Below are 14,182 nucleotides of genomic sequence, written 5' to 3'. Positions count from 1 at the left end.
TCGTGGAGCATATTGGAGCAGTACCCTATCAACTGAGGCTACTACTTTCATCAACTTTGCACCCAGTCTTTCATTCTTGGTTGAGGAAGGCAGTAGGAGAGCATACACCATCATCTCTACCCCCAACTTTAACAGAGGAATGGAGGTCATTTTGAAGACCCTGGAAGTAGCTGGTGTGCGCAGAGGGGAGACAGGGGCACAAGAGGTGCTAATCAACTGGAAAGATTTGCCAGAGCATGATGCCGCATGGGAGCCATATGAGACAATCAGGAGACAGTTTCCTACCTTCCACCTTGAGGACAATTTTCATTTTGGGGAGAGAAGTATTGATCAGGGAGAGTGCGGTAGGCCGATCCCCCTTGTGGGGCCCAATCTATCATTACATAAGTGAGAAGAGGAATTAAGGAAGGGATTAATTGATGTAGATCGGGTAGGATGGCAAAAAATCTGAAACAATTCCTTTCAGGAATTCTGAAAAGTTTTAGATTTTTCCTTTCAGGAAATCTGAAAATTCTCAGATTTCTGATGTAGAACGGGTAGGATGGAAAAAATCTGAAACAATTCCTTTCAAGAATTCTGAAAAGTATCAGATTTTTCTTTTCAGGAAATCTGAAAATTCTCAGATTTTTCTAACTGGTGTAGAATGGGTAGGATGGAAAAAATCTGAAACAATTCCTTTCAGGAATTCCGAAAAGTTTCAGATTTTTCTTTTCAAGAAATCTGAAAATTCTCAGATTTTTCTTACAAGTTCTGAGAGGAGTTTCAGCGGTTAATAAGCAGAGGAAAAGGCATTAAGAGGGGCAGCGGTGTGGGCTCAAAGTCAATAGTGAATTGGGGAAAGAGAGGAGCTGTGAGAGAAAGAGGAGGGAGACGGGTGGGAGAGAAGCTCACGTGATTGAGAGGGAGTGAATGCTCTTGTTTCCTAAATCCAACCTCTAGTATTAGGAAATAGTTTATAGCCTAGGTATGAAGGGAAATTCGGCCAAGGTGAAAAGAACAATCTCAGATTTTGGAAGTATTTCCTGAAAAGAAAAATCTGAAACTTTTCAGAATTCCTGAAAGGAATTGTTTCAGATTTTTTGCCATCCTACCTGTTCTACATCAGTTTGGTATCAAAGCATGGACTCGGATCAACTTGGAAGGACTCTAGACTGGGTGGTAGGTCAACTGGGCGCCATTAGTCAACATCTCAAGGAGAATCAAGCGGACTTAGCCGACCTCCACCGTGAAACAATCGAATGATTCGATAACCTAGAGCGAGGTAGGACTGACCCACCGTTTTACACAAAACCCCCTTCATCAAAGGGTAGAAAAAAGACACTAAGAGACAGAGAGATAGTGGATAGAGTGGACAAATGGATGGAGGCCAATGAAGCTTTCAATTTCCCACTCACTGTGCAAATCAAAGAGAAACATAAGATGATCAAGGAAGAACATGAATTGGTTGACAAGGAGAAATGCGTGACTGCAAATAACGCAGAGAGAGACTTGGTTGATTCAATTACAACTCCTACTGAAGCAAAAGTTTCTCCTGACCCAGTTAGCTCTCCTATAACAGTGAAGGTTGATGAAGCTCTGGAAGTGATATCCATAGAACTTAATATTGCTCCTATCGCTAGTGAAGCCATCTATGAGAGTGAACAAGTTCCTGCAAGCGAAAAGAAGTGCGACAGTTTGGAAGGTGAGCCCTTGACTACGGTTAAGGAAATTGGCAAGCTAAAGTGCAACAAGCAAGTTGATCTTGTGGGAAATTGGGGTTGTTTGAAAATCTTTGCAAAAATGCCATTGGGTTTATTGTTTCCAAATAACAGTCCAGAGTTGTACAAGAGCAGTTGTGATGCTAACTCGGCGCAGTCGAGTATTCTCCCACCTAGGGAGAATGATGCGGACATCGGTACAAATATTTGACACATCTATCACAGGAGGCGTCGTAAATCAACAGCTATTATTTAAATCTTCATTTATGAGTTATTTTCTGAATTTTAGCTCTTATTTTATGTTATTTCCTGTTTTACCCCTCGGTTAGTTTATGTGAGTGTTGTGGCCCAAGGGGCAATTTTGTAATTTTGAGTTTTTCTTATGTTGTGGCCTATATATTGGGCCTTAAGCTATTGTAATGAGGATGAAGAATTGATATTAAAAATTTGTATTCAACAATTGTGCTCTTGTGAGAGGACGATAGTGAGATTTCTATGGAGAGGAATCGGAGTCTTCACCAGCCGCAGGATGGGTCCGGGCTCGTGAATTAAAGTCCCTTGGAGAAGGGCAAAGAATCACCCGTTAGTCTTTGGAAGAGTCCAAGGCTCGCGGTTTTTATCTTCTATCGTTTATTTTCTATCTTTTTATTTTTATTTTGTTCCTTCTTATTGCTCCTCGTAGTCTTATTTTTTCATCTTCTTACTTCCACCGTCACGTCGTCTCCATCTCCACCTCGCCGCCGGTCCCTCACCCGAAAAACCTCCAAACCGTCGGCCTTAGCTCCCTAGCCGCTGGCCTCATCCTTTTTCCTCTCTCCTTAGCTTTCCTAATTTGGGGTGCATGATATTAAGACTTAGTTTGAAATTCAAATTTTCTAAATTTGAAATTCAAAACTTATTTCCTAATTTAGTTCGCCTATTTTAGGAAAGTACTTAATTTAAATCAATTTGAATTTCAAATTCAAATTGGATTTATTTCATTACATTCCTAACTCCTAAAATCAAGTTTAGAAGCCCTCAATCACAACATTCAATGCTCCCCTTATTCATGCAAGCCGCCGGCCCATTTATGAGCCAATTAGGAGTTATTTTCTAATTGCTTCATAACCTCTCTTTGAAAAAGTTTCCATTTTTAAATCCTATTTGAATTTCAAATTCAAAAGGGATTTAATTATTTCTTTCCTTAATTCCCTACATTAATCAAATTCCATTAATTCCTTCTTAATTTAAATTCCTATAATTCTATTTTTGGAAAGTTATTTTAAATTTAATCAAATCAATTTATGAAAGATTGGGATTTAAATATATCGTTCCCTATTTTCCTACCTCACGTTAGCAGGCATTAATGATTTGTTCTAATCCCTTTTCCCATTACTGCTGCCGCTCCCTTAATGCCGTCTAGGTTTAAGTTTAGGGTTTATTTTGTGTATGCAGAATTTTATTTGAGATTTGTTGTAATTTTTTTTTTCGTAAAGGCTTTTTAGTGTCGTCTAGGTTATTTGGGAGAGTCGATCTACTTCTCAAATTGTAATTCACTTCTATCTTTCTTTCTTATTGAAGTTACAATAAAAAATTAGTCATCTTTATTTGTATTTCTACAGTTTTCCATTGTGTGGTTGTTGTTTTTGTCTCCTAGGCATATCAGAGTTATTCATATGTTTAATAACCAACTATGGGTCCAATAAAGCTGGTTCTATTCAAACTCTATTAGGAATTTAATTCACTAATTTAGTGGCAGGTTTCTAAACATTATGCATATAACAATCATAAGATTGGGTTTTTAACCTGACTCATGAGACATCAGATAAAGCCTATTTCTGAGGAATCAAACAAAAAATTCTTTTATTTATTATTCACTATTCCTCCTAATAACGACTTGCTTCTTGTGGTACAAAATTTGTAGACTATATTGGGTATGTTGTGTGCTTCTGCATATAGTTTTAAATTGTTGTTTATTAGCCTTTTTTATTCTTTTGTTTTTAGCACATGTCAAGATTTTTCGTGTGGCATTAGCTTAAATGCAGAATTATAATTAGCATTAACTTTGATATTTTAATGATTGGATGGACAATGCATACAATTTTTTCTTTCTTTTCATTCCCCTGCGATTATTCTATAATCCTAACATGCAGGCAAATGATACCGAAATTCCATTACTCCATGAGTTTGACGGTGCTGTGCAGGAAAATGGGATGAAATTAGAGGTGCACCTAGCTGATTTTTTTTTCTTCATTTAATTCTCTTTTACTTCGTAAAATAATTTTCTGTTCCTTATTCATTCAAGTGAATTTATGTTTTCTTATAGGAGGAACGAAGATTATTTTATGTTGCCATGACTCGTGCTCGTGAAAAGTTATATATTTTATATAATACCGTGGACTGTAATTGGAAGGTAAAAATTTTGCTTATTTTTAACACAATTTCTGTTTTTTGCTTTTATTCACTTTTGCCTTATTTCCACTTATCGTTCCAGTTGCTCCAACCTTCAAGGTTTTTGAAGGAGATCCCTGGTCATCTTGTTGAACTCCAGGTGCGTGATCAGTCGTTGTATTGCCTCTGTCTACACTAATTGTTTACGCTGGACAAAAGAAATAATGTTGCATCACTGGTTAAGCTGACGTAAGTGCTATGGTGCAAAAGATAAGCTATACGATGAATTCACTAAAGGCGTCTCTTCATAACTTCAAGAGATGAAGACTAAAAAATTCTCAGGATATGTTAGGACTATTAGAAAGAATATCGATCAGCTTTTAATATGCTTTTTTGATAATTTGTTTAAGCTTTCAAAGCCTTAAAGTAATAGTATTTTATATTTTTTAAATTGATGAATTTTTTACTTGTGAAAATCTTTCCTCACTAAATTACGTTGACGTAAATACTATTAAGGCTTATGTGTATTTGCTTATCTAAAACAATTGTCAATTAGAGACTATTCAGTAATATTTAATTTTCTTTATAGTTAATTAATTGATATTTAAAGGTTTCAATTTAGTGACTGTTGACCATCTGCATTTGAGAAATATATTTTGTCATTGTTGAGCTCTATGAATAAGAAGCAAAATTGTTGTAATTGCCTTTCTGTTTCTTGGTCAAATGAATATGTAGGGTGAGGCACAAGCAAATAAACTGGGAGATTTGCATGCTGAAAGTGGAACTGATCTTTTTGATTCCAAAAGTGTATCATCAAATGAAGTAGATAAAAACTGTAACAGTGAACATTTTCCAGACAGTTTAATAGAAATGCCGGATGCTGGTGTTGGGAATGATTTTTTGAAGAGGTACTTGTGAAATATTACATTTGATAAATATAGCATGCAGCTCATGCAACTTATATCTGGTTTTTGTGTTTATAATATATGTTCCAATTTTGTTTTGTTTTTATTGGATAGCTTCAATATTGAAGAACGGTTGATTGTCTCACATTTATTTCACCAATGGGCCAAAAAGCAAGCATTTCAACATCCAAAACGGCTGCTTGATAAGGTTTTTTTGGTATTTACATTTAAAATAAATCATTTATGCTTGTATAGCATATTGAAATCATTGAAGGTGCTTTATATGTTGGTGTGGCATTATTGTGCTGTGTTTTTAGTGGTCTTTTTGCAGCCTTTTCTTTTATTTATTAGGGGCCTTGTGAAGGACATTAATACGGATGATCTTAATTTATGGAATTGTCAGCTAAGAGCCTTTAGTTAAGGTATATAGTCATCATTTCAAGTTGGCATGAATTTGCATTGAGGTGTGAGATCAATGGGTCCTGATATCTGATAGATGGATCATATTTAAATGGAGAAGAGAAGCAGGAGAGAGGGAAGCATGGAAAATAAAAATAGAGAGAATAAAGCATGGATGGGGAAGAAGGGAGGGAAATGGAAAGCGAGATAAATGAATTTTCTTGAGACAAGGCGATGAGAGAGAATACGCGGAACAGAGAAACCAAACTAAGAGAGGCTAAGTTGAGCGAACATCTTTGTGAGAGAGAGAATGGAAGTGCCATGGGACAGAAGGAGAAAAGAGGGATCACTGAACGTGGATAGTTATTTTAGGAGAATAACCTGAAATTCTCAAAGAATTAAGTGCACCTCTGAGTTTCTTAGAATTAAGTATCCTATATTTTCCTCCTCTTGGCTTCCATTCCTAAAATTTTATTTAAGTTGATCACTATCTCCTTTAAAATTCTCAATGATCAAATCTTTGAATAAGACTTTTTCAAACTCCGAAATGAAAAAATTAGCCAATGTTTTAAATAATATAAATAAACCACTAGTTTAATAAAAAAAATTATCAATTAACAAATACTTAAGATGTAATTAACCATAGAGGTTTATCTTTATAAGGCATCCGTACCCCATAATAAAATAAACCCTATGTAACCAAATATTGAATAGAATAAAATCTCTATTCAAATAAAATTATGAATTTTGTTATTGATTCCAAGCAACATAATTTTCTCCGAACTTTTGGCTCAGTGTGAAAAATTGATACCTGTTTGTACAAGTGAGGGTTTTGAGACCAGCATGTGTTTGTTTTGCAAATTGATTTTATCAAAGTTTTTTAAACATGATGAGCTATTTTATGAATATTTTTTTATAATTTTTGAAATTCCCGATTTGTAAATATAAAAGAATTTATATTGATTTTTTGTGAAAATTAAATAATTGCTTAGTTGCATTCATATATTATTGTTATTTTATTATAAATATCCTATTCCATACCTTGCCCTTAAAGTCATTTAATCTTCCTTAATTTGACTAATATAGAGTAGTTAGAGGAAAAATAAAAGAAAAGTGAAGAGAGAGAAAAGAAAGTGAAGATTTGAGGCTCGTCAGTTGACCCTCTTAAGAAATTTGCTCGTCTCTAAGGAACCATTACCCTATTTTTGATTTTAAGGATTTTGTGTATTTTGTATTTTTAATTTGATCAAAAGTTGCAAACGTTGCTATATCTTTATTTTTAGTTAACTTTCATTGCATAACTTATGGTATGTGATAGATGTCGTTAATATAAACATTTTAACTGTAATATTATTGAATTTCACTGGCTAAAATAGAATTTATTGAATTTTGTATGATTTATACTGTATAAAAATTAGATATTTTTATTTAAGCATATTGTTAGTACAAGCTTTGAGAATAAAAATGAGTATGTGATTAGGTAACAGCTGGTCACTATTCTTGTTATCATACTGTGATAATAATATGTGAGGGCAAGTAAAAGTTGATTTCATCAATGTTGGTTGGAGACTAATTGCCATATAAATAATAGTGGGTCGACGAGCTTTCCTTTAAAGTTGATTTCATCAATGATGTTATCATTTACTAATTCATGTGGTATTGATTGGGGGTTATAAAGAGTTATTATTGTCCCAACGGACAAATAGTGATGAGCCAATGAGATATTAATACAGATTACTGCTTACTGGAAAAACACTGCTTAAATAAGGACTTTTTGTTTAGTGTGACTTCTAAAATGCATTCTATTGATTCCTTTATTTATTTACTGTTACTATTTATTGATTTGTTATCACTGTACGAATTTATTTTTATTGCCACAGGTTTTACTGATGATATTGTACTCATACTGAGCATGTGATTAAGATACATTTGATACTTATATGTAATAACTTGATAGCATGTGTACATCATAATAGGGTTTTACTGCATTGATATGATTTCAACAATCTTTACCAATGCTTTGATTTTATCATTTTATATGATTTATTTACTGATTGATAATATTGATATGATGATTGTTTTATTGATTTGACGACTATACTAATTTACTGGTTTTCCCACCTTATTGTTTTACTAGCTTCCATATTATTTTACTAGCTTTCATACCGTATTGTTTTATTGGCCATATGTGACACCTCCATATTCAACTGTTGTTTTAAACTGTTTTGACTTAAGTGGAAAAAGTAAATTTTTTATTTTTTTAAGGTTTGAACCCCTTTGCATGTCTTTGGGAGTGGTTTGGTGTATGAAAATGGTTGACTGTATTCTAAAATGTGTCCCAAGTATTTGGAGTGGAATTTGCCAAAATCTAAGGAATGTCATTATTGGAGTGCCCCAATGTTGGGTGTTCAAGCGCCTCAACGTTGCGACAGTATCAACCGCCAAATAATAACATTGCAGTGCTATAAGCTTTGGGCTTTAAGATTTTGAACTAGCATCGTAGCGCTAGGTTGTAGCGCTTCATCGCTAAGCCACTTGCTACACTTTAAATATATTTTAAAACTACTTTGATTCATTTCGATTGCATTTATCCATCGTTGAGGAGAGAGATAGAGAGAGGTTTAGAGAATAAAAAGTCTATTTTTGAACTGTTTTTAGATGTCGGCACATTTGGGAAAGTTGTCTGGATCGAGGTAGGCCACTTTATGCCTATATTAGTTTTAAAAAATAATAAAAATTTTCTAAAATTTTTGAATAAATTTATATTTTCATTATCGAAAAAAGAGGATAACTTTGCATGGGAAAAATTTTTGTTGGATACTTTTTATATGCTATAAAGATTAAAATTATAATTGTGTTGAGTATTTTTTGAAAATTTTATACTAGTAATTTTGGAATTTGTGTTATTTTAGTTGAATTTAAAATAATCAAGACTCTTAAAAATAAAGTCGTAGTACAATTAAAGTCTTAAATAGTGTTTTACACAATCCTCGGTAATTTGGGCTCGGGAAAAGATAAAATTGATATGAACTATTTTGCTTTGTTTTGTGATATGAATTTCAGTTTATTAGATTGCTCAGTATTATTACTTGGATCTTTGATTATGAGGACATCGTCAGAGATTTCGACTTATGTACCATCAGGAGACGCCGGAGATCGACGGCCACGATCATGAGTTTTAACCATCAGGAGACGTCGGAGATCGACGGCCACGATCATGAGTTTTATTTTGAGTCATTTATGTAGTAGTTTATTTGATTTCTATGTGTTTCTGTTTTTGCCCTTATGGGTATTTAGTCGCTATTGTAGCCCAAGGGACATTTTAGTCTTTTGTTTTCTTTGTTATTTGGAGGCCTATATATATGGTCATTTTCCTATGTATGATTAGTTTTAGATGAAATGAAAATTTATTTTGTGTTCTCTTTGTGAGTGCATATCTCTCTCAAATCTCTTAGTGAGTTTTGAGAAGAGCTAGATCTCTTTGTGAGTTCTAGACCTTCTTCTCCATTATCTTTGTGATCAATTGGTGTGGGAAATCAAGGTGAATCTGTGGCATAGTAATCCCTATTAGAATTGCCCTTTTCCTCCCTCCTTGGATCCTTGGCGCCGCCCCTTTCCTCTAGCCAACCGCCGGCCAGCCTCCCGCCGACCAACCCAGCACCCCATCCCGCCGGCCTGCAAAGCCCTCCCGCCGGCCAGAAAATCGCCCAGCGGCCCACCGTCCACCGTGGAGTCCTTGCCGCCGGCCACCCTCAGCCTTGTCGCTGGCCACCCGTGAAGCTTTGCTGCCGGTTTTCCTCTAGCCCACCTATTCGAATTTTGAATTCTCCTCCCCTAATAAATTTCCTAATTAAGTCAAATTAAATTAGGATATTAATTACGGGGAGTTACAATCTTTTTGAAATTCAAATTTCAATTCCTTCTTATTGTCATATGAGTTGGGAGTTACTTAATATAATTAATTCTGAAATTAAAATCGGAATTTTAATTATATTAATTTAATCCTATGTGGTCCCCACCTACTCAAACCTAAAGCCACATCACCCTTTTTTTTACATGGCCGGCTGTTAGACCGGCCCATCCTGGGCCGGCTGGACTGGTCCAACAGGGACCGGTCCAATTCTATTCCAGGCAGAGAAAAACGGGGGGTGCGGAACCGTGAGGTTCCGCGTGGGCTTTTGGGGGGAGTTTAGGAGGGAAAATTTGAACGTGAGAGGCTGTTTTAGGAAGTTTATGATTGTCCTTTATGATTAATTTTGTATAATTAGGAGTTTGGGGGGAATTAGCTCCTCATCTTGAATTTGAATTCTCTTTTGAGATCTAGGGTTTGTGTGCTTGGGCTATTGGCTTCGCCGGAGAACGTTGGAGAGTTGTTCTTCCTCTCGAATTGAAGAACAAATTGTATCTTTGTTGCTTTCTTTGAATTCTAGTAGAATACAAGCAAGATCTTGTGTTTTTTTCCTGTTTTTCCCTATTTTCTGGTGCGTTTCTCTGAATTCCTGCTGTTTTAACGTTGTGGACAGCAGTTAGTTGCTGTATTTTTACTGATTTGAGTTAGGAATACTTGAGAACTTAATTATTTCCTATCACCGGCCTCCTCTCTCTCTCCCCTCTTAATTTTCTTTAATGCACCATTAAACCCCATTAACTCCTTCCCCTTGTTCACGGTTTGCTCTTCCCCTCACATCTTCTCTCGAATGCTCCATTAACCACTGATTTTCTTCCCCTACTCAACACGGTAGGAATCCTGTTCGGGTTGGAATGTGACGCTACAGACTTTACTACTTTTGTATGTGTGTTTTGTTGGTTCTATATCGATTCATAATCATATGATTGTTATTGCTATGAATTGACTGACGATATGTATATTGCTTCTTTACAGTCCTTTGAGTTAGTTGTAAAAATTCAGCACTTATTAGACTCTTGAACTCATTATATATGATTACAAGTCATGACAAGGAAGCAGGGGTATGAGATTGATCAAGATATTTCAATTTCAGGTTTTTATTATTTTAGTTATTCTTTTGTACTTTGGACAGAGTAGTTGTGAAATGATTATATAGACCCTGAGTAGTGGACATGGTTTTTGGAGAAATAAATACATATGTATATATTGATGTTTTGATCGATAGTTTTATTTCCGCTAATATTTATATTAATGAAAAAAATTAGATATCTATGGTTGTTATATATTAAAAGATAAAAGAATAATTTTTATAAATTAGATTATGGTGCATCACAAGTTTAATATATTATCTTATATGTCATGCTCAATCACAAAATATCTCAATATTTTAAGAATGGATGACAAAATTTCTCCAACCATAGGTAGAACCGTAGAAGTAGACCCAAAAAGGCTTGGCTAGAAAATATTTGTAACGACTTTTCTTTTATTAAATTTAAATGAGAATTTGACTCTTAACAAGACACAATGGAGAACAATAATTTGTGTAGCCGATCCCACATAGTGGGATAAAAGATTGTTGTTGTTGTTGTTTGATTTGGACAAAAGCATCTAATAGTTTCAATCAGCTAATATTTGAAGTTATAAGAATTTCTTATGTGCTAACGTTCACTTGACATTTATCTGTGTATTTTATTGTTTATATGGCTCTATGAATTTACTTCTATGTATCTGTGGCTACAGGTCAACTTTGTGATTGATGAAAGGCTGAGGAATAAAACATACAAACATAAGGTCTTGCGTTTACATACTCCTTTTTGTTTGTTTCCATTCTTACACTAATTTCTTTAGTTTACATGGCAATGCTCAAAGTAGTATGCAGGTTAATTTTCTATTTATGCTGTCATCTCTTGTACTGATCTTGGAAATCGATGGCACATTGGCCTCATCAAGTTTTATATTATAAAAGGAGTACCCAAGGCATCATGGTGCTTGACAGAGATAAATAAAATAAAAATAAGATTAGAGAACTTGAAATCTTGCAAAAGAACTACGTGACCTCAAGGTTCTTAAGCAACTATTGGCCTTCCCCTAACAAAACTGGACTAATGAACATTTTAAAATAATTTATTTAATTATTCAAATAATTCAAAAATTGAACCGGCTGGTTCAAGAGAATCGTGACCGGTTCAGTGGTTTGTCGGTTGAACCAACGGTTCCGGCCGTTTCAATACAAAAATGGTTTTTTGGATGAACCGGACCGGTCATAAGACCGGTTCACAGTTGGATCGGCCAATCGAGTCCGATTTTTTTAACAGTGTATTTATCTATTCTTTTGGGAACTTCTATACTTTTTTTTTCTTTTGTGACTAACTTGTTGATGTAATGGTCTACATTGTTATTCTTTTGGGAACTTTTATACCTTTTTTTCTAGTATGACTACTTGTTGATGTAATGATATATACGAAATATTGACATTTCTTCTTTCATATATGTTACGGGTTTTTGTTTGAAATTTAATTATAGTATGTTGAATATAAAATCATATTTCATGTTTTCAATCTGCTGAAGTATTATATATTGTCGGGTACCTTTGGTCTTTTCCAAGTACTCCTTGTTATCATGGATATAGGCTGAAACGTTTAATGCTTATGCGCAGAAATTTTCATATATAATTATTCAAGCAACTTTCATAATATTCTTCAATAATTTCAGCTTTTACTTATTGTTTTGTTCACTGGATGCCGGCAATCTTTGTTTTTACCATTGAAATTTGTTAATGCAGGATACCTTGCGTGTTTTAAAATCCTGTTTAAGTAATGATCAAGCTTTCCACTATGCGCAATATGTAAGATATTTCTGAATTTCAACAAAATGTTATTTATTTCATCTAATATCAGTGGATGAGCATGTACGTGGTTCAGGTTTTGAGGTGGGAGCAGATCCCTATGTACAGGCGTGCTCATTTGATGAGAGAAAAGCAGGTTTGTTTAGGGTCCAAATTTGGTTTCTACAGAAATATCACTTGATATGTTTTTGTAGCTCAATTTTAAACATTCTAACGTTAGCCTTATGCATAAATAGCTGGCCAGTGATTAGCCGAAAGAGGTCAATTTAACTAGATGGATGGAATTCTTTGGTTGATAGGGTATTTTTTTTAATATTAATTTGACAATCTATCTCTTGCTTTCCTCTAGGTCCTCAAGTTAAGGCATTGCATACAGGGATGTGAAGTACATATGATTATACAATTCCTGCTTACATAAATAAGGAAGTATAATTGTTGACGTATATTTTCGTATAGAGATTGAATTAGCCCGGATTGAGCCGATTTGAGCCCGACTGGGCTCGATCGAGCATGCACCGTCAAATTAAAATTGATCCAAATCAAACCTCAATTAAATTAAATTAAATTCAATTTTATCAAATTAAACTTAAATTGATTGAATCGACCCAAAATTGGTCCACATCGAACACAATTGAGCCTCGTGGAGTCTTGTCAAACCAAATTCAATGCCAATTTCATAAAATTGGCTCTATCGGACCTAATCAGACTTGAATTAACCCAAATCGAGCCCAATTTGTCAAATATGGGCTCAATTTCAGCCCAATTTGTCAAATTTGGGCTCATTTGACTTTCTAAATTAGGCAATGGAATCAATGGCCTCGATCTCTTAGATTTCAGTTGTTTGCCTTCGTGCATTCAACCTAGCAAAACAAGAGAGGAAGGGAGAGGACTCTTGCGAGCTCGTGACAGCAGTGACGACGTTTGGAGCACTTGGACAGTGGTTTTCTTCCTCCTTTCACTGTTTTCTCTCCTTTGCAAGGCGAGTGGAGTGTGTTTGCTATGGCATAATGTTGACTTCTTATCATTACCATACTTGCAAACATTTTTCATGTAACACTGTTGACTTCTTGTTAATTAAAAAAATCCTCCAGCAACAAATATTCCTTTAAAAGAAGCAGCATATGGCTGCTGACTAGGATGATTCGATCAAGTTGGATTGACCTTCTCCTCTAAGTAGAGTAGGGATAATGACAAGCTGGATGATGGTTTCATTGGATCTTAATCAGGCTTGTCAGTATTCCCCCAACTGTCGATAAGTCAATAAGTTGGTAAATTTCCAACTTAACATCAAACATCAAGCCTTTGTCCCACTATGATACAAAAGATATGGGCTTAAGGCTGATCCTTGATGTAACCCAACCGAAATAGCGAAATACTTGGTCAAACCACCTTGTGTTTGAACACAAGTAATAGCTCATGCATACATATCTTTAATGATTTGAATATAAGCATTATTAACTTATTTCTTTTCAAGAACTCTCCATAGCACTTCTCTTGGAACTTTATCATATGCTTTCTCTAAATCAATAAATATCATATGTAGATCCTCCTTATTCTTTCTATATTTCTCCATCAAAGCTCTCAATAAATGTATGGCTTTCATAGTAGACCTACCCGGCATGAATCCAAATTGATTTTGAGAAATATTAGTATCACGCCGCAACCTACGCTCCATAACTCGCTCCCATAGTCTTAAAGTATGACACATTAACTTAAGTCCTCTATAATTCGCACACTCCTGTGCATCACCTTTATTCTTAAAAATAGAAATTAACACACTCATTCTCCACTGATCTGGCATCTTTTTAGTCTTCAAAATAATATTAAAAAGTTTAGTAAACCAAGAAATTCCTTCATCTCCTAAGCATTTCCACATCTCTATTGGAATATCACCAGGTCCAACAGCTTTTCTACGCTTCATTTTCTTTAAAGCCTCTCTAACTTCGGTTTTACTTATACGCCGATAAAAACAAAAATCTTTATTTTCATTTAGGGTGATAAAGTCAATCGTATTTATACATTCTTCATTAAAAAGTTTAGCAAAATACCTCATCCACCT

The 14,182-nt window shown here is 34.8% G+C and overlaps 1 protein-coding gene across 5 annotated transcripts in view; it reads left to right on the top strand.

Moving 5' to 3' along the window:
- The window catches only part of LOC110102523 (ATP-dependent DNA helicase SRS2-like protein At4g25120), a 90,390-nt gene that overhangs the window by 73,231 nt on the left and 2,977 nt on the right, over positions 1–14,182 (top strand). For 4 of the 5 annotated variants that reach the window (XM_028697429.1, XM_028697428.1, XM_028697426.1 and 1 more), the window contains 8 exons: positions 3,830–3,901; positions 4,003–4,089; positions 4,171–4,227; positions 4,803–4,975; positions 5,087–5,189; positions 11,019–11,069; positions 12,061–12,123; positions 12,200–12,259. In XM_028697429.1, coding sequence (XP_028553262.1) covers positions 3,830–3,901; positions 4,003–4,089; positions 4,171–4,227; positions 4,803–4,975; positions 5,087–5,189; positions 11,019–11,069; positions 12,061–12,123; positions 12,200–12,259 — 666 coding nt within the window. The remainder of the gene's footprint in view (positions 1–3,829; positions 3,902–4,002; positions 4,090–4,170; positions 4,228–4,802; positions 4,976–5,086; positions 5,190–11,018; positions 11,070–12,060; positions 12,124–12,199; positions 12,260–14,182) is intronic. The other variant, XM_028697427.1, reaches the window with a different exon arrangement.

Source organism: Dendrobium catenatum, unplaced genomic scaffold (genome assembly GCF_001605985.2).
Source record: "Dendrobium catenatum unplaced genomic scaffold, ASM160598v2 fragScaff_scaffold_932, whole genome shotgun sequence".
NCBI classification, from domain to species: domain Eukaryota; kingdom Viridiplantae; phylum Streptophyta; class Magnoliopsida; order Asparagales; family Orchidaceae; genus Dendrobium; species Dendrobium catenatum.
The sequence above is the reverse complement of the archived record's forward strand: the minus strand, read 5'-3'. Positions and strand labels throughout refer to the sequence as shown.